Here is a 21,463-nt window from a genome sequence, read left to right on the forward strand (position 1 = left end):
CATTTACCGACTACTTGGAACTAGTTCTGACAGGCCTTCCATGATCACACACCCACATGCACTCAAGAATGTGCAACCAGGTAGCGACACGACAGTTGGAGCAGATTGTTAATTGTTTCGTTATTTAGTATCATTTTTGTTGGTCTTTGTCTATGCCGGCAATTTATAGTTACATCCAGAACATCTTCCACTAGATGGCAGAAGGTACAATAAACCTGTGCACCCACCTGTTGCGAATCCACACAACAGAATAAGTCATGGCGTGCACAAGTTAAGTACATTTGTGAGTGAATTGAGAGCTCATCGTTATTTCAGTATGCAGTAAGTACTTTTGTTTGTTTGGTGGTGTGCTTTGAGATTTTTCTCAGTTAAAATATGTGCATTGGCTCATTAATGATTGGAAAACGAAATTTGGAAAGTGTAACATGTCCTAGGATCAGTGGTTATTACACAACACATTGCTGACTCAACAGCTCTCTGTTGTTATATGACATTTGGAGTCAAAGCATAGCCTGTCATCTTCACTTTTTAATCTTTTTGTCTTCTAGTATATTTCACATCATTCATGTCAATAAGCTTGTTAATCTTTAGATATGTGCTGGCAACTGCTCTTGTGCTTTCAAACCAGATCTGCAGGAGTCATCTGTATAACATACAATTCCTCAAACGATAAAAATTGCTGCTCCTAACTGTGCATACCAATCATATCTGAAATGATTTTATTAGTAGTATTGTGGACATACATTTTCTTCTAGTAAGATTTTAAACAAAGTGTCACTATAATCTTATTGCTCCAACAAACAGAGGCTCTATTTTATTCTATCCATGCTGTCCGAACAAATATTTACATTGAACTATTTTCCGTGGGCCATCTCTCATGTGGTAAGCACAATAAATTGATAAAACAATGTTTATTTCAAGACAGATTTTGAAAACACAGACGTGCTGTGTTTGTGTTTCATCATGTGTCTGTCGGCTCGGCTACTCCAGCGTCAGTCAATGTTTTTCGAACAGATGCACGTTTACCAGTGTCCCATTTGTTTTTACCAATGTGGCTTCAAAGACGGTTCAACTTCCCACCTGCCGGGAAGGCCCTGGAAAAACAATTGGTCAATTGAGCCGTTATTTAAATTTACATTTATTGAACTCGAGGGAAAATATAGTCACTGTGCAGAGACGTTTCTGCAGCAAGTAAGACAGTTGGATTAAGCTTTAAGCATGATTTATTTATGTGTGTGATTTTGTGACAAATATAGCTGTTGTAAAGGCTATTAACAGCGGAATGTTCCCTTATTAACGGTGTAGCTGATGAGTTCATTTAAAAATGGAGCTTGAACACATCTTGGTTCAGGTCTGACATTCTAATTAGTATTTTTGCCCCTTAAGTAAGCAGAGATAATGCAAGTTTCCATCCGAGCAAAAATAATGATTGTATTATATCTATTTAGAAAACGAAAACACATAATTAACTTGATTTCAAACATGTGATCAAATTGCACAGAGCACGTTTGCCAGGTCAAAAATAAGTACGTATTCAAATCTTTGCACGTCCCTCTCAGTGAAGCCACAGCGCAAATGGGACAATTTGTCTTACTTGTCGTCTTCCCCCCACAGCTGTTTTTCCACTGCGGCTGATGACCCCATGACCTAGGACTGACTGCCTGTTTTGTTTAACCTTTGACTTGCTCAAGAATCTGTACAAAACCCATTTTCTCTTAAAGAGCCAGGAGAAACCAGTACTTCAAACACATCGTCTTCTTCCTTCCGCCGATTTCGGAGATGATCTGATTAAATGGACAATGCTAATTAATCACCAAATCAATTGTGTTGAATAAACTAGATTAGGTCTGTCGTGTTCCGGGTTCCTGGCTGCTTTGGAGGATGCTAATTATTTATTAGTGCGACAGTACACATGCAGGATACATTACGGGTCGTCGTAACTAACAAAAAACATTTACTCAAATGACGTGTGTTTTGATTAACATATTGGTTGCCAGTGCAGAAACCAGTAACAGTGTTTGTTGCCTCGGGGTGCACTTTGCTTATGGCAAGATGAAAAGAGCAAATTGAAATGCGCCAAAAGGGTGGTGGTGGGGGGAGGGTTAAGGGGACATGCAGATGCAAATTGGTACTGGCGTTTAATGTCTCCACTCTGGGATCATAACTCTTGATCAATGTTATTATCTCACTTTGACTGGCTAATGGCTGCGGAAGAGGAAGGAGGGACAGATCGGGTGAAGAAAGGAGTGAGACCTTGCAGCGGGGAATATAATCCATCACCTGATAAATGTCAAAGACAAACAAAATACTAGTGCAGTGCAACACATCAGAGAAATGTTGCCCTAGATTAAGACCCAGAGTCACATTCAAGATCTTCACTTGAAATGTCGAGATCTAGCGTGAAGCTGTTTTTCACCATTTGAGGTTTTCTGATTGTTGGCTGAAACAACGCCACGTGACGCACTTTGAACTCCAGCATGAGCATCGTGCCTCCCCCACTATATAAGAACTCGAGCGCCTTTGTTCGCATCAGCGGTTCTCCGATGCAATAGTGACATGCGGTTGGCTTGCTAGCTGTGCCGACACCGTGAAAATGCACCTTCCCTTCCAATAGTCCACTGCGTGGGGCTGCTTTAGAGAGCCTCGTTGTGCGACGACTTGGTGGGATATATTCCAGCTACTGGAGGCTTTAAGTGGACATATATTGGGGGCTCAAACATTATGTGTAGGATTACGAAAGACCTTAGCCGAAGTAGCATCCATTCTTCCAAGTTGTAGCATTGGTATTTGAGTAGGGTGTGGATTCAACACATTCATTGGACACACCCACAGCATTTAAGAGTGGAGAACAGCTTGATCTTTCCCAATTTTGTCGTTTTATAAACTTGACCTTTTCTTTTTTTTTTTTGAATCAGTCAAATTTAGCAACGTTGTTAACAACATTCTTTGACATTTAATTTCACTTTCCAGGGACTTTAAATGTATTGTAGGGATGTATAAAGGCAAATAAAACCCTTTCATTGTCCCAATAGTTCTGAAAATAAGTATTTACATATGTGGAATTAGAGGGCGCTTCTACTAATCTCACAATATGGAATCAATTTGAGTGTGTGTGAGAGAAGTGCAACAAAGCAGGTTGGACCAAATATTTACTGGATGACATACAGGCACAATCAGTGAGCTCACGTTCGTCTACAGTGAGTAATTACATGGCACAAGACTTCCACGTTACATTAACAGTCACATAGCATTGTGTTCAAGCATTTTTAATTACTGAGACGTAGATTTCATACACAGCATGTTCCTAACAATAATAAGCCTGCCTGAAATGTAAGAACCTAATAGTTTTAGAATTATATTATTTTGGGGAAATTAACAAAAAGTGACTTCTTGTCTGGATGGGGTGGGGCATTTCGTAATTCCTTAACCACATTTGAAACGGCAAAATAAAGTGTCAAGACTGCAGTGTCCTACTAAATTAGAGAGAACATGGTGACAAAACGTTGACATTTGCATAACCACACACACGCACACTGCTGTAACACGCACATCACATGCACAGTAAGTAAGTGAACAACAGAAATATCTGCTTTAAGCAGCCTAGAACATATACCAATAGAGAAGACGTGTCAAACTCCAAGCCCGATATGGATGGATGAAGTGTTGGTGTGAGGGTGTGCCGTCGCGTTTGTACCAATGAAGGTATATCTTGTGCAGATAACGGTTAACGATAGGGATGGAGCCTTGTCGTAAATAGGGAAAATCCACCAATGATTGATGACCCCCGCCCATCCCCCCCCCCCCCCCAAAAAAAAGGGGTTTTGTAATTTTGTATAGATGAAACTCAAACAGAGAGGATCATAAAGCATCAACACCATACATCTAGCAAGTACACAATCATGAACCCATGGTACATGAAAGACTGTATTCGGTAGTTAAATTACTCAACACAAACAAACCACCTTCACATGAGGTTCATCACTCGTATTAGCTAGCATACTCGCCCAAATAACACGCTAGCACAAAATGACATGACAACGACGATGGGCAAACAAATATGCGCCCTAGCACTTTACACAAAAATTGTCATTTCACTCACTTTTGGGCATTTACACACAAATCAGTGTTAGGAAATACAGCCAAATTGTAATTCCAAAGTCGACTGCATGGCCATTAGTAGCTGTAGCTGGGAGGAAAGGAAAAATAAACATTTTCACTTTGGCTGTGCGCGAGGTGCATTCAAGGACAGCCAACATGAGAGGACATCCCAAACGCAGGCAATGAAACACAGTTAATGAATGACACCTAACAACAATACCTAGATGGCGACAATTTAATAATATTAATGCTTTGGCCTGAGCACAACAAGGAAAATAGCCGAGGTTTTCAGCAAATAACGGATGACGGCTTCCCCCCAAAAATCCGCAAATAGGCAAATTTGTGAATGCCAGGGGATCTCTCCATACCAACACATGAAATATATCTATATATTTTTTAATTATATCTTTGTTGCACATTCTTTTAACTGTATTGTTGTCTGAAAGAGCACATAGCTTGACAGAATACGGACATGCGTGAACATACAGTATCTGTACTACAAGTAGTGTGGAAACAACCCGGAAATGATAAGGAACTGCAAGCGGCTGATAAAAGTGGAACTGCCCAAAAATAGATAAACAACATGGCCAAAACTTCTGTGCCTCATGTGATTAGCAAGAGGTTCCAAATGTGTGACCTTTTGAGAGCTAAAATAAATAGAACTATCAAATAATTAAACAAAGAAGAATAATTATTAGTCATATATTTTCTAGAGGTGGAAATGACTCTCCGTATTCCAGTTCTGTGCGCGACATCTCTACGTTTGCCTGAATCTCTTTGGCCTTTGACGATTTGAGCCGAGAAGCCTTCAAAGTTCTTCGGGGAGATCGGCAGATGGAGGCCCAGCAAAAGTGCAGCACGCCAGGAGAGAGGAGGATGAAGACCCAGGGGTCGATGATGGAGTTGACCGAGATGAAACGGAGTGCAATCAAGTCCAGCGGGTGGGACTCGCTGCGAATCCCAACCGAATTGATGTACACACGTATCTGAAATGAGATGAAAAGTAGGGTGTTGCATTTGCTGGGCAGTGTCTAAGGTTTTTACATTATATCACTATTTACACATTTGTGTGCCGTGAGAGATAATCAGGTGTGAAGCAGGAAATTTTCGAATTTCACTTAATTGTTCCGAAAATGCGGCACGGTGGATGACTGGTTAGAGCATCAGCCTCACAGTTCTGAGGACCCGGGTTCAATCCCCGGCCCCGCCTGTGTGGAGTTTGCATGTACTCCCCGTGCCTGCGTGGGTTTTCTCCGGGCACTCCGGTTTCCTCCCAAATCCCAAAAACATGCATTAATTGGAGACTCTAAAATTGCCCGTAGGCGTGACTGTGAGTGCGAATGGTTGTTTGTTTCTGTGTGCCCTGCGATTGGCTGGCAACCAGTTCAGGGTGTACCCCGCCTCCTGCCCGATGACACCTGGGATAGGCTCCAAGCACGCCCGCGACCCTGGTGAGGAGAAGCGGCTCAGAAAATGGATGGATGGATGTTCCGAAAATTATAATTAATTTACGACAAATAATGTATTTTTGTAAATCTATCTATGCTAGTGACATATAGTGGCAGGCAGAACAATTAAATGGACTTCCACTAGATGAAGAAGGTACCATAAACCTGTGTATCCACGTGTTGCCATTCAAACAGAATAATAGCTTTGTGTTCAACTAAACTGGCCGAGATTTCACACTGAGTAAGTACATTTGTGAAGACATTGACATGAGATCATCATTATTTCAGTATATATGCTTTTTTTTTTTAGTGCCATGAGATTTTTGTAATATAAAAATATGTGTCTTAGTGCAGTTAAGTTTGGGAAACACTGCACTCCACTACAAAGGAGTATTAGGGCCACAGTGAAAAGAAGAGAAAAATGATGTCATGGGAAAAATTTTAACCCTGTAACATATAAGAGACAGGACAAGCATTTTGACAATAATGACAAATAGCACAGACATCTTGCTTTGTCCCACATCCATCCATCCATCCATCCATTTTCAACACCGCTTATCCTGGTTAGGGTCACGGGACGCTGGAGCCTATCCCAGCTGACTTCGGGCGAAAGGCGGACTACACCCTGAACTGGTCGCCAGTCAGTCGCAGGGCACATATAGACACGGACAACCATTCGCACCGTCACTGAGTGAGAACTGAACCCACGCTGCCTGCACCAAAGTCAGGCGAGTGTACCGCTGCACCATCAGTGACCTTTGTCCCACAGTAAAGTGATAATACAATATCAGAGTGAGAAAGGAACAAGGTCTACTTTTTTATCCTTGCACGAAAACAAAAGATTATATGGGGTTATAGTTAACATAGAATACATTTTATAAGTGCAAATGCGTAGATTTTTCTAACAAACTACCGTATAATCATAAATATGACAAAGTCTTCATTTTCGAAGAAAAAAAGTCAGAATGTTTGCAGATAAAATGTTTCATTTTTTTAGTATGTAGTAGTTTTTATTATGAAGGAAGTATTAGGGCCCCCTGAAAAGAAAAAGAAATACACCACAATTTATAGTTGTAATCTTCCCACAATAATATTCTATATTTTGTTTTAAAAAAGCCTATATTTTCAAGATTAAAACATTTTAATATTACAAGGATGACTTAGGCAGCACGGTGGACGACTGGTTAGAGCGTCAGCCTCACAGTTCTGAGGTGCGGGGTTCGAGCCCCCTGTGGAGTTTGCATGTTCTCCCCGTGCCTGCGTGGGTTTTCTCCGGGCACTCCGCTTTCCTCCCACATCCCAAAAACATGCATGCTAGGTTGATTGAAGACTCTAAATTGCCCGTAGGTGTGACTGTGAGTGCGAATGGTTGTTCGTTTGTATGTGCCCTGCGATTGGCTGGCGACCAGTTCAGGGTGGACCCCGCCTCCTGCCCGATGACAGCTGGGATAGGCTCCAGCATGCCCGCGACCCTAGTGAAGAGAAACTGGATGGGTGAGTGGGTGGCCTGAACACTCTTTTGTTTTCTACAACCCCGCCTCCACTTTTCCTGTGTGTCCACACTCAGTCTCGACCCAGACAGGAGCAATCAATCGGAGGAGGAACAGGCTGAGTCTTGAGATCATTTCGCGTCTTAGCAGTTTGTCGTGTTAACAGTGTAGGTGTTTAGAATCGAAACCAGTTGACAAAAGACCATTTCAAAAAAGGGGGTGGGAGTTAAAGGTCTTGTTAAGAACAAAAAATATGCATGTCATTTTGTATTTTTTTTTTACTTTACAAACCTTTGTCTTTCTATTTGCACAGTTGCATATTTCTGTCACTCCGTTAGTTGATAATAGTTTGTCTTCGTTTCATTCACGCACAAAACACTGCCACATTTTTACAGTGATATCGCCACTTTTGCACTGGTGTCAAACTCAAGCCCTCATTATTAGTTTTTATAGCCCAACATTTCTGACTGTTCAGTTCTTTAAAAAAAAAAAAAGAAAAAGACTAAAAAACTACTAATGAAGCACTTTCCTAAAAAGCAAAGACGTAAGCTGTTTATGTTTCATTTGAAGTGTCATTAAATTTGTCCCTGTTTACCCAAAAGATAAGCGGATTGTTCTGCATTTGGATCCCCTTCTGTACTGTAGCACATGTAAACCAAACTGTGAACTTAAAAGCAAGGTACCTGCCGAACTGTAATTTTAAGCATACCATTACACGTCAAACCATTATACATTTATGTTTTCACAGTTATAACTAGTCACTGAGTGCAATCATAACTACAACGGGGACAGTGCCCCATGATGAAAACAAGTTTGACTCCTAGACTATGGTGTCTGTTTCCCCTTGAAGGGAGAATTTGCCGAATTTGAACAATATACATGACCTTTTGTCATTTTTGTTAAAACTGTTGGTGTGACCTGACAGTAGTACATTAGAAAAACTATCTGTGAAAAAAAAATAAAAAAAATTCCTGTCCTTTCTGGCACCATCTTGTTCCTCGAATTTGATTTTTAAGAACTCACAGCGCATGAGGAAAAACAACCAGAGACAGACGGTCTGACTGTTGAGGTGAGGCTTTGTTCAAATCTTGCTACCAGTTTTAAAACTGCAAAACCTTTTTTTTTTTTTTTTTCCCAAGTGCTCAAGTGCCAATTGACAAGTGCTCAATGTCAGGTAGAGTGTGACGAAAGTCTATCTTGACCCATTAAAGCTCTCATACCACAAGCGTGTAAACAAACTGCAAAAAATATTTGGGGGAAAAAAGAACTGCAAAACTTCCATTTCATTACTATGTAGATTGGGTCTTTCCGGTCATCATTTTCTCTCTGCCAATACGCTAAAATATTAACATGCACAGCCCAGTTTTTATATTGGCTGAAAAAGGCAATATGATCCTGTGGGATCAAAATAACCTGTGGTATCATATTGCTCTATCCATGAGAGTATATAAGAAATTCTTCATAAATTATGCATTTCTAGTCGTGTGGAAGTCGTTTAGAATCTTCCTAGAGGGCTGCAATGGGCCAGTTACAATGGCAAAGGTTTAAATAGAAGTGGATCGTAGCCGAACAGCTACAGTTACCAGGATTAGTCAAAAAAACTCACAAAAAAAGTAACACACTTTCCACAAAGGCAACCTTATTAGTGAACAAATCCCTTTACCAACAAGGTTTTCCAACAAATCTTCGAACAGTCTTGGCTTCCACGCAGAATGCTCGGGTTGTGCTTTCTCTTGCGCAGCGTAGACATCGTTCGCTATGTGCGTGACGTATTTCACGCCGCCATATCTTTTACAAAAGTCCAAGTATAGTATTACTGTTTAAAAAAGAAGGAAATCATATCTAAACATGAAAACGGTGTTTCTGATGTTGCTACACAGTTTGGTTTGGCAAAATCGACCATTTGCTCTATTCTTAAGCACAAAGAGGCAATCAAGGGCTCATTTATTTCTATATTTCTTTTTCAACTCAACTGATAAAAACGAGATAAACAAATGTTAGGGATGCACCGATACGATACTGTATGTCTTACTCGTACAAATGCTCCGGTACTACCGCATCCAATATCAATTTACCAGCCTGATATATACCAGGTGGACTAGGAGCCATTCCAGCATTGTGGAGAAACTTTAAGGTAAACAAGGATGACAACACTAAAGCCAACTGCAAATTATGCTTTGCAAAATGGATGACGAACTCCGCAACGGCGGCAACGGAAGCGGGCCTGTCCCGTCAGTGGCAGCCAACACCAAATTTTCTGAGCCCCGTCTTCCGCTCCGCCCCGCCGATCCAGCCACGCCCCCGTCACGTCGCCACGGTGGAGGAGGGTCGGGTTTGCGGGCGCCACACTGCGCCGCCTCTGACTGCCTGGTCCTGGCTACTTCGCTGACCCGAGATAACCACCAGTTGATCGATGGCCCTCCGTGGCTGCGATGTCTCGTTCAAATGTCTGCCCTATCAAATTTCGGTGGTACTTTCTGTGCCTACAATGGGGGGATGAAAACCGACGCAGGCTTCAAGCAGATAATGCAGGGAAGCTTCTCTTCACAAAAAAGAACCCTCACTTTTTAAAAACAAAGAATGCATCACGCAGTTTTATTTTACAACTGAAATGCTTTGCGCTACATTTAAAAGAAATATGAGGCCGGACTATTAGAAAAACATCGAGTTGGATGTTCAAATGTCACTAATGACAAATTGTTGCTCAAAATAATGTTATATTCGAATAAAACATATGTCATAACTGCAAGACCTAGTACGAACTTTGACTCTTACTTGGTTTGAAAAAAAGGTGGTACATGCGCATCTCTAGTAAACATAGTTTAACTTGGTTCTCACTGAAACAACTAACTGCTGTCATATTCAGTTTGTTATCCGGAACTACAGTGAACTACAGTTGCACCTTGACTGACGAGTTTAAGTAGTTCAGTGACCAAGCTTGTAACTCAATTTACTCGTACAGTCACTCAATTCTCCCCATTGAAATTAATGTAAATTACGCTAATCCGTTCCAACCCCCCAAAAAACACCAATATTATTTTGTCACGTTTTTAAATGGAAAAACAAAACAAAACAGCAGTGTATTGCAAAATATAAATATCAAGCCATAATAAAAACATAATAAAAGCAAAAGTAAAGAATTAAACTGGTTCTATGAAGTGCAATTAAGTTGAAAGTTTCACACCCATACACACGCACACACTGTAGTACAGTCGAGTGTTGATAAGCCTTTCAGGGACGGGGGGCCAAGTGAGAGACGTCACAAACGCAGTCGTGGCCTTTAAGAAAGCAGTTAGTTCAGTGCAAGCGTCTTCTCCGTGTTTTCATTTTCTAAATGTGGGTTTGACTGTTTGTCCCGCTCAAGAAATGTCTGTTGTAAAATTCCAAGAATTCAGCAAAATTGCAAACCTTTCATTGGAATAAATGGGAATAAACCAGAAATTCAACATAATTGTAGGTTAGCTATTAATTAGCATCATGCTGACGAAAACATGCAAGTAGGGTAGGGTTTAGCGAAAGAGCAGAGGTTGGGCTTGACAAGCTTGAGGAATGATGCTTTTTTTTTTTTTTTTTTTTGCTGAATGGGCCAATTTAGGAGGGGAAGGGGCTCTTTTCATTTCGCATTTTGAACTGGACTTTGTTAGCGTTTAGGGATGGTGGGTGAATTTATTGATTTATTTGTTTGTTTTTGAATGGGTTGGTCCACTGCGATTGGCTGGCGACCAGTTCAGGGTGTAACCCCGCCTGTCGCCCAGAGGACGCTGGGATATGCTCCAGCACGCCCGTGACCCGTGTGGGGAGAAGCGGTACGGAAAATGAATGAATGAATGAATGGGTTGATCCAGCGGGGTGAGTAATATTGAATTTAATGTTCATGTTTTGGCTTTTCAATGAAAGAATTGATTCTTCAATCAAATATGGAACATTTGATAAAGTTATACGTACGTCTGTTGAAATATCATCCTTTTAAGTCATGCTTATTGATAAAACACAAAACAGTTACATAATCTCTGCCTGGTGAGCAGATTGTGCTGTTTCATGTGTGTAAACAAAGAAAGTACATTTAAGACAGTTTCTTGTCGCGGAATTATGTTATTTTATAAAGATTGTATGTATTATTGTTTCAGCTGAAGTGATATTGTTGGGCAATATCTGAATTTGCACATTCCCATTTTATATTTTTGTCGAGTCGATGTTTATGCTTTGATTTAAAAAAAATCAATCAATCAATCAAAAGTTACTTACCAGTACTGAGTACTTACTCTTATTCAAGTAATTATTTGGAGGACTTATTTTTCCTTGAGTTAGATTATTTTTAAGTAACAGAATAAATTGCAGCACTCTTACCACGAGGGGCAGCGTGCAGATGATAAAGATGGTAGTCATGAAGACCAGCAGGATGAGATGCTCCACCTCCTCCGCCATAGACGTGGGCCAGCGCTCGCTCTTGGAACGTGTGCTCGCTGTGACGGAGCCTCCGTTCCTCCTACGGCGCTGGTACATGCGCAGCAACTGGTAGACTACAAAGGCGTTGCACGCCACTATGGCCAGCACCAGTACTAACATGACAGTGGCGTACAGGTTGGCGTAGACTCGGTCTTTCTTCCACTCTGGGTTCATGTCAATGAAGCACCATGTGCCGGGGCAATATTGTACATATTTCCCAAATCCCACAAACGGGAGGAGACAGAATAGACAAGAGACTAAAAAAACCACTGGAATTGTGATGTAGGCAAATTTTTTGGTGACATGCCGATTGTACAAGTAGGGGTAGCCGATAGCGAAGGACCTTTCTAGAGCCATTGTTAGGAGAAGTGACATGGTTGCCAAGCTGAAGAAGGTCATGCTGAATCCAAAGTAAGCACACACCCCGTGAGTGTTCGGTGACATTCCCTCCAAGGTGATGTTGTGCGAGTACGACAGCTGCACAAGCGGACTGACAAGACACGTTCCGCCCAAGTCTGTGACCACCAGCGACGTGATGAGGACTTGGAAAAGCGCCCGTCGTCGACAGTCCGCGGCCTTCATGTCTCGCCGCCGCCGGATCTCCAGGATCACCAGGGCGGCCACGTTGCCCAGGAGGCCCGCGGCGAACATGATGGCGCTGATCACGGGACTCTTCCTGGAATCGACGTGGTGCTTGCTGTGGCAGGAGTCGTGCAATTCCATCACGCTTGAAAAGTGTGCCAAGGTCATCCGGAAATATGTCTTTACCTTTCCAAAACGGTGTCAAAAACATTTCACTAAGTCGTTGTCGGCAGCCATCCTGTCTGAACACAAATACGACATTGTGAGCAGGATAATATCCAGACCTGACGTCACTTTTATCTCTGACAGTGTCAAGGCGAGTTACAACCTGAGTTGCATTCAGTAGAGGAGTGTTTCCCAACCTTTTAGAAAAGCTCTCAAGGCACACCACCAAACAAAAACGTCACCAAAAGTGGATACACAGGTTCATTTTGTACCTTCTGCCATAAACAGATGAACAAAGATAGGGTGTTCCCTTGAGATACGGGTTTATTTCATTCCGCGACCACACTCGTAACTCAAAACACTCGTATCATCATCTTTCCCCATCTTTCCATTTTTAAAGTTTTTTTTTTTTTATGACGAAAATAGCATTCTATAATATTGTACTTGAAAAAAAAACATCCAATAATTACATAATTAAAAATAATGTAAAGAATTAAAATCAATGGACGTCGTGCCGCTCCCTCTGGCGTGTGCGCCTTGGCCACCTGGGGGCAGTATCATACAGACGATAGAGACACACGCAGAAGAGTTTCACAACTTACTCATTAAGCTGCAGTAATATTATTCATTTTTCACAAAGGATAAAAAGCCTGTGAGCATTGTTTTACTATCTGTCTACATTCGGTCGCTCCACCGTTTGTGTTCAAACCTATGTTTAATTGAATACACTACAAAGACAAGATATTTATTGTTCAAACTGATAAATTGTATTGTTATTAGCAAATAATCTTTAACTTTTATGGCTGCAACACGTCCCAAAAAAGCTGGGACAGGTGGCAAAAAAGACTGAGAAAGTTGAAACACCTGTTTGGAACATCCCACAGGTGAACAGGCTAATTGGGAACAGGCGGGTGCCATGATTGGGTATAAAAGGGGCTTCCCTGAATTGCTCAGTCATTCACAAGCAAAGATGGGGAGAGGGTCAACTCTTTGTGAACAAGTGTGTGAGAAAATAGTCCAACAGTTTAAGGATAATGTTCCTCAACGTACAACTGCAAGGAATTTAGGGATTTCATCATCTACGGTCCATAATATCATCAAATGTTTCAGAGAATCTGGAGAAATCACTGCATGTAAGCGGCAAGGCCGAAAACCAACATTGAAGGTCCGTGACCTTCGATCCCTCAGGCGGCACTGCATCAAAAACCGACATCAATGTGTAAAGGATATCACCACATGGGCTCAGGAACACTTCAGAAAACCAATGTCAGTAAATACAGTTCGGCGCTACATCTGTAAGTGCAACTTGAAACTCTACTATACAAAGCAAAAGCCATTTATCAACACCCAGAAACGCCGCCAGCTTCTCTGGGCCCGAGCTCATCTCAGATGGACTGATGCAAAGTGGAAAAGTGTTCTGTGGTCCGACGAGTCCACATTTCCAATTGTTTTTGGAAATTGTGGCCGTCGTGTCCTCCGGGCCAAAGAGGAAAAGAACCCTCCGGACTGTTATGGACGCAAAGTTCATAAGCCGGCATCTGTGATGGTATGGGGCTGTGTTAGTGCCAATGGCATGGGTAACCTACACATCTGTGAAGGCACCATTAATGCCGAAAGCTACATACAGGTTTTGGAGAAACATATGCTGTACGTCTTTTTTGGACACCCCTGCTTATTTCAGCAAGACAATGCCAAACCACATTCTGCACGTGTTACAACAGCGTGACTTCGTAGTAAAAGAGTGCGGGTATACTAGACTGAAAATGAAAATCTGTGGCGCATTATGGAGCGTAAAATACGACAACGGAGACCCCGGACTGCTGAACAGCTGAAGCTGTACATCAAGCCAGAATGGTAAAGAATTCCACCTACAAAGCTTCAACAATTAGTGTCCTCAGTTCCCAAACGTTTATTGAATGTTGTTAAACGAAAAGGTGACGTAACACAGTGGGAAACATGACCCTGTCCCAGCTTTTTTGGAACGAGTTGCAGCCATAAAATTCTAAGTTAATGATTATTTGATAAAAAAACAATAAAGTTTATCAGTTTGAACATTAAATATATTGTCTTTGTAGTGTATTCAATTAAATATAGGTCGTACATGATTTGCAAATTTTTTTTTTTTTTACTGTGATTGGGTGGCAACCAGTTCAGGGTGTACCCCGCCTCCTGCCCGTTGATAGCTGGGATAGGCTTCAGCACGCCCGAGACCCTAGTGAGGAGAAGCGGCTCAGAAAATGGATGGATGGATGGATGTTTTTATTTATGTTTAACACAACGTCCCAACTTTATTGGAATTGGGGTTGTAGTTGTAGTTTTACTGAGAAGCTCCGGAGAAAATGTTTTGTTTGCGTATATCAGTCACATTGGTGTGAATAGAAATGACTACCCCCCCCCCAAATCACAATGGTATCACATATCTGTTCCTCCATGAACCACGAAGCAAACATACAAATTGGTCCACTTGTCTTTTGTTTTTTAAATAGTTTTGTTGACAGGTATTCTTTTGTACCCTATCTGTATTGTAAGCTCCCAGTTTGAATGCCCCTGAAGTCATAGAGCTCACAGTGTGACCATTTTCTGGAAAAATACTCCTCTATTGAGACCTCTGCATACCTCGCCAGTGTTCATTTCAGCTAGGATCAGCGATTCTTTTTTGTCTTTTAGCTTCAATGGGTGAAGGGTTACTTGTTTTGCAGTTCAAATATATTGTGGTTAACATTTTTACCCTTATGTGGCCGTTAATAATAATAAAATGATACTTAAAATATTGCCTGTACAAATTATAAAGGTTTAAAGTCCCCATCCATCCATCCATCCATTTTCTACCGCTTATCCGGGTCGGGTTGCAGGGGCAGTAGCTTTAGCAGGGACGCCCAGACTTCCCTCTCCCCAGCCACTTCATCCAGCTCTTCCGGAGGGATCCCGAGGCGTTCCCAGGCCAGCCGAAGGACGTCGTCTCTCCAGCGTGTCCTGGGTCGTCCCCGGGGTCTCCTCCCGGTGGGACGTGCCCGGAACACCTCACCAGGGAGGCGTCCGGGAGGCATCCGAATCAGATGCCCCAGCCACCTCATCTGGCTCCTCTCAATGCGGAGGAGCAGCGGCTCTACTCTGAGATCCTCCCGGATGACCGAGCTTCTCACCCTATCTCTAAGGGAGAGCCCGGACACCCTGCGGAGGAAACTCATTTCGGCCGCTTGTACCCGGGATCTTGTTCTTTTGGTCACGACCCACAGCTCGTGACCATAGGTGAGGGTAGGAACGAAGATCGACTGGTAAATTGAGAGCTTCGCCTTTCGGCTTAGCTCCTTCTTTACCACAACAGACCGATACAAAGTCCGCATCACTGCAGACGCCGCACCGATCCGTCTGTCGATCTCCCGTTCCATTCTTCCCTCACTCATGAACAAGACCCCAAGATACTTGAACTCCTCCTCTTGGGGCAGGATCTCATCCCCGACCCGGAGAGGGCATGCCACCCTTTTCCGACTGAGGACCATGGTCTCAGATTTGGAGGTGCTGATTCTCATCCCAGCCGCTTCACACTCGGCTGCGAACTGCTCCAGTGAGAGTTGGAGATCACGGCTTGATGAAGCCAACAGAACCACATCATCTGCAAAAAGCTGAGATGCAATACTGAGGTCACCAAACCGGACCCCCTCTACGCCTTGGCTGCGCCTAGAAATTCTGTCCATAAAAGTTATGAACAGAATCGGCGACAAAGGGCAGCCTTGGCGGAGTCCAACCCTCACCGGGAACGAGTCCGACTTACTGCCGGATATGCGGACCAAACTCTGACTCCGGTCGTACAGGGACCGAACAGCCCGTATCAGGGGGTTCGGTACCCCATACTCCTGAAGCACCCTCCACAGGACTCCCCGAGGGACACGGTCGAACGCCTTCTCCAAGTCCACAAAACACATGTAGACTGGTTGGGCGAACTCCCATGCACCCTCGAGGACCCTGCCGAGGGTGTAGAGCTGGTCCACTGTTCCACGGCCAGGACGAAAACCACACTGCTCCTCCTGAATCTGAGATTCGACTTCCCGACGGACCCTCCTCTCCAGCACCCCTGAATAGACCTTACCAGGGAGGCTGAGCAGTGTGATCCCCCTGTAGTTGGAACACACCCTCCGGTCCCCCTTCTTAAAAAGAGGGACCACCACCCCAGTCTGCCAATCCAGAGGCACTGTCCCCGATGTCCACGCGATGTTGCAGAGGCGTGTCAAGCAGGACAGCCCCACAACATCCAGAGCCTTTAGGAACTCCGGGCGAATCTCATCCACCCCCGGGGCCCTGCCACCGAGGAGCTTTTTAACTACCTCGGTGACCTCAAACCCAGAGATAGGAGAGCCCGCCTCAGAGAACCCACACTCTGCTTCCTCATGGGAAGGCGTGTCGGTGGAATTGAGGAGGTCTTCGAAGTATTCTTCCCACCGACTCACAACGTCCCGAGTCGAGGTCAGCAGCGCCCCATCCCCACTATACACAATGTTGGCGGTGCACTGATTTCCTCTACTGAGACGTCGGATGGTGGACCAGAATTTCCTCGAAGCCGTCCGGAAGTCTTTCTCCATGGCCTCACCGAACTCCTCCCATGCCCGAGTTTTTGCTTCAGCGACCACCAGAGCTGCATTCCGCTTGGCCAGTCGGTACCCATCAGCTGCCTCAGGAGTCCCACAGGCCAAAAAGGCCCAATAGGACTCCTTCAGCTTGACGGCATCCCTCACCGTTGGTGTCCACCAACGGGTTCGGGGATTGCCGCCACGACAGGCACCGACCACCTTACGGCCACAGCTCCGGTCGGCCGCCTCAGCAATGGAGGCGTGGAACATGGTCCACTCGGACTCGATGTCCCCAGCCTCCCCCGGAACATGAGCAAAGTTCTGTCGGAGGTGGGAGTTGAAACTCCTTCTGACAGGGGATTCTGCCAGACGTTCCCAGCAGACCCTCACAATACGTTTGGGCCTGCCACGTCGGACCGACATCTTCCCCCACCATCGGAGCCAACTCACCACCAGGTGGTGATCAGTTGACAGCTCCGCCCCTCTCTTCACCCGACTGTCCAAGACATGTGGCCGCAAGTCCGATGACACGACCACAAAGTCGATCATCGAACTGCGACTTAAGGTGTCCTGGTGCCAAGTGCACGTGTGGACACCCTTATGCTTGAACATGGTGTTCGTTATGGACAATCCATGACGAGCACAGAAGTCAATTAACAGAACACCGCTCGGGTTCTGATCGGGGGGCCATTCCTCCCAATCACGCCCTTCCAGGTCTCACTGTCATTGCCCACGTGAGCATTGAAGTCCCCCAACAGAACAATGGAATCCCCAGCGGGAGCGCTCTCCAGCACCCCCTCCAAGGACTCCAAAAAGGGTGGGTACTCTGAACTGCTGTTTGGTGCATAGGCACAAACAACAGTCAGGACCCGTCCCCCCACCCGAAGGCGGAGGGAGGCTACCCTCTCGTCCACCGGGGTGAACCCCAACGTACAGGCGCCGAGCCGGGAGGCAATAAGTATACCCACACCTGCTCGGCGCCTCTCACCGTGGGCAACTCCCGAGTGGAAGAGAGTCCAACCCATCTCGAGAGGACTGGTACCAGAGCCCAAGCTGTGTGTGGAGGCGAGTCCGACTATATCTAGTCGGAACTTCTCGACCTCACACACCAGCTGGGGCTCCTTCCCTGCCAGAGAGGTGACATTCCACGTCCCTAGAGCCAGCTTCTGTAGCCGGGGATCGGATCCCCAAGGTCCCCGCCTTCGGCCACCGCCCAGCTCACACTGCACCCGACCCCTATGACCCCTCCCACAGGTGGTGAGCCCATGGGAAGGGGGACCCACGTTACCCTTTCGGGCTGTGCCCGGCCGGGCCCCATGGGTGCAGGCCCGGCCACCAGGTGCTCGCCTTCGAGCCCCACCACCAGGCCTCGCTCCAGTGGGGGGCCCCGGTGACCCGCGTCCGGGCAAGGGAAAACGAAGTCCATTGTTTGTAGTCATCATTAGGGGTTTTAGTCCCCATAAAGTGAAAATATGTAAAAAAAAAAATATGTAAAATATGTCTTGTAAATTTTACACACCAGAGTTGTTAACAACGGTGCCTAATTTGAATTATTTTTTAAAAAAATTATCTCAATTGAGGCTTCAAAACGATGCAAAATCAAGCCATTGTCTCCGTTCTCAAACACTGTGGGCGTGTCCACTGAAAGCGTAAAACTATGCCCCCCTGAAAAATGGATGCTATTTCATCAAGCATCTTTTTTATGCCTACATATTCCTACATATAATATAAAATATATCCACTTGAAGCTTCCGGTGGATGGAATTTATCCCGACGGGTCATCGGGGCGCTTTCCATGCTATGACAAGAGACGCTAGCCACCAGCTAGCTCAAGAGCTAACAGGCTTCTTTTGGCCGGCAGGTGGGCGTCACATGCTTGTTTGGGAATTTATAAAATGACAGTAAGTTGTTTTGTAAGTTGTGGCATCAAGGTAAGACGCATTTCCGGGGTGTAGGCGTAGCTATCTAGCTACATTGTACACTGTAGTTGTACAAATGTGGCAAGTAATAAAAACTATGTAACTCACAATTGCACCGCAGAACCGCAGATGCCAATGAAGGCGCTCAAATGTTTACATAGTGGGGGAGAGGTGACTTGCACCGGACGCCCAAGTGTGTGGCTGGGTGCCAAACAGTTTCACAGTATATCTCCACAATTGTGTACTACATAGTTGTCAGTCTTTGTGCATGTTTTCAACAAATACTGTATCTTCAAACATGAATCATGTATTTTCGAAACATATCTGATTTCATTTTACAGGGTCTTTTATGACGTCGACAGTTGCGTTAAATGGATTAATCCAGTTTTCTGTTGGAAGAAAACGGATTCTAAATTCAAATAAATCAGAGGTCAACTTGCATCATTAAATAGATTGTGATCAAAGGTCTTAAAGCTTTTGCGTGGTACTGTACCGTACTCGGCAAATGTCATGAAATGGCGAAAGCATAAGACACTCATGCAATAACTAATTGTGCATTGTGTGTCGTCTTTCGTGAACAAGAAACCACTTTCCAATGTGCACTTTTTGTTGATGCTTTTCTAAATAAATCAGTGTCCTTCGTAGGAGGTTTACAAGGCTCTCGGGATGATCATTACACATCACAATTATAGTGATGAGGATATCAGTTCAAAAAGAAAGATAAACAGCAACAACAAACATCATAAATACATGCACTAAAGTTTTATTTTTAATACGAAAATATAAAACCAGCAACTGTACCTTTTGCCCATTGGAAATTATAACACACAAATTGTACTTAAAATGACCCAGACAGCATGATGACACCTCAACTATTTGGCACGGCAATCACATATACTCAAACAAATGTTTTTTTTCCACCCATTCATCCCTACTAGGCTCCTCTCCTTGGACTCTTTCCATTTTAGCCCAGGTGGGGCACTAAATGGACATATAACGTAACGCGCTCCTTCCCTTTTGACAGTTAACAGACACCAGACAGCCTGGAGCGCCATTAAATGCTGTCCGAAAGCTACACTCTGAAAAATGAAGGTGCTTCAGAGGTTCTATATTGCACTCTGTGTGTAAATACTCCACAGCATTGCAGACCACCTGAGGTCTTTTGGGGTTCGTGACTGGTTCTTCGGAAAGGGGAGAATTCTATATCGCTGCCATGATTCTACGTATATAGCTCCATGGAGTTGTTTCGACGTTCAGGTTCAGACGTTTGGTTCTCATTTGCTAGACGCATTGGATAATGCTTGATTCCACTAAGAATGGGTGCTAAATAAGACCCAAATCAGTCCCCCCCCCCCCCTTTTTTTTTGCGCAAGGCAAAGAACCGCGTTTCGGTACAATGTCGAAACTTTTTTTTTTCTTTTTTCTTTTTTTTTTAATATGATTCCCACCAAATGAAAAGCATCCAAAATGAAACATATACTTCCTCTTTTCGCTCCAAAATGTGTCTTTCCGATTGCTGCATTGACATTGTTGCATATTTTATGTCATTACATGCGAGCTCACCTTTTGACTTGCTTTACCTTGGTCACAGTTAGAACTAATTAAATATCTGTCTAGTTGAATATTTGTGCGCAACTGTGTGGAGAATTGAAATGGGAGGGGCGGGAAAAAAACAAATATCGAATGCTGAATTAACATATTACATATAATTATAAAAGAACGCTTTGGACGTGAGTGGGTGTTAATTTTGTTGTTGTTTTGTTTTATTCCTCCTCCCCCTCCAAGTCGCGTCAAATGTGAACGAGCGTTCCCAGTCAAACTAAGAGCACATCCAAAACAATGTACGACAACAAAGTTATCACCTTGGCGCAGCGGTTCGCTCCTCTTCGTCATGTATCCAGTCCTCTGCGTGGGGAAAAGCGAGATCCGTGCGTGCGCGGAGATGAAGAGAAATGAAGAAGGAGCTGACATAAAGGGACACTGGCTGGTGGGAGAGGTGCGGTGACGTCATGCGGCGTGACCACGCCCTCTGCTGCACAGTCCTGCACAGTCCTGCACAACTCGAAAAGTAAGTAAAAGTAAAACCACAGAGAGGACTGTAGTCACTGTACTTCCAGAAAGTAAAACCACATACAGCCCTGCACTCATTGTATTTCCAGAAAGTGACAACAGTCACGTGCAGACACTTTTGGTAATCTATAAAATGGAAAACGATTGCTCTGAAGACTTTCATATTGCAAAAGCTGACGGTCTAAATCATTATTCATACAATACAGGTAACACTCGTATTAATCACAGACAGCAAAGTACTCACATAAGTAGAAGTACAGATACTTGTATTAAAAAAGAGCCTAGGTGAAAGCAGAAGTATGTTTTAGACAGTGATACATAATGATATAATTCTGATTTATCATACAGTGCACCCAATATGTACAGTTTAAAAAATTGTTGATATGCGTAAGATGTACATGTATGCATCATAGTTGTATTGCATGCTAAAACTTGAAAGACCTTAAAACAACTAAATGTTCTAATCATATAGTCAAATTTTACAGTCACATTTTAAATATCATTAAATCAGTCCCTGTTTACACAAAGATGAGCAGTTTGAATTGCATTTTGTTCCAGGCAGCATCAACTATTCATCACAGTCATAATCAGCAACAACAGGACAGAACTTTTTGTTGTTGTTGTAAAGGGCAGTAATGGAACGCAACGAAGTACAAATAATTTGTTACTGTACTTAAAGC

General features: G+C 43.8%; 1 protein-coding gene across 3 annotated transcripts; it reads right to left on the reverse strand.

Moving 5' to 3' along the window:
• Positions 1-871: 871 nt before the first annotated feature.
• On the reverse strand, positions 872-20,693 carry ptger2a (prostaglandin E receptor 2a (subtype EP2)). 3 transcript variants are annotated; one of them, XM_061683432.1, is made up of 3 exons: positions 20,576-20,693; positions 11,384-12,306; positions 872-1,094 (listed from the first exon to the last, which is right to left on the reverse strand). In XM_061683432.1, exons 2-3 carry the CDS (start codon positions 12,230-12,232, stop codon positions 1,044-1,046), a joined length of 900 nt encoding a protein of 299 aa, XP_061539416.1. In that variant the 5' UTR covers positions 12,233-12,306; positions 20,576-20,693; the 3' UTR covers positions 872-1,043. The 3 variants fall into 3 exon arrangements, with proteins under 3 accessions (XP_061539416.1, XP_061539408.1, XP_061539398.1); XM_061683424.1 differs by lacking the exon at positions 872-1,094 and adding an exon at positions 3,812-5,084 and having other exon boundaries at positions 11,384-12,302; XM_061683414.1 differs by lacking the exon at positions 872-1,094 and adding an exon at positions 3,812-5,084.
• Positions 20,694-21,463: the final 770 nt, after the last annotated feature.

This window comes from Phycodurus eques, chromosome 1 (assembly GCF_024500275.1).
Source record: "Phycodurus eques isolate BA_2022a chromosome 1, UOR_Pequ_1.1, whole genome shotgun sequence".
NCBI classification, from domain to species: Eukaryota; Metazoa; Chordata; class Actinopteri; order Syngnathiformes; family Syngnathidae; genus Phycodurus; species Phycodurus eques.

What these genes read in the sequence shown, in the direction of transcription:
- ptger2a (XM_061683424.1), bottom strand. Translation starts at nt 12,232, where the DNA reads ATGACCTTGGCACACTTTTCAAGCGTGATGGAATTGCACGACTCCTGC. An exon ending in TCTGCACGCTGCCCCTCGTG is followed by an intron (nt 5,085 to 11,383) that starts GTAAGAGTGCTG and finishes ATCTCATTTCAG; the next exon opens with ATACGTGTGTACATCAATTC.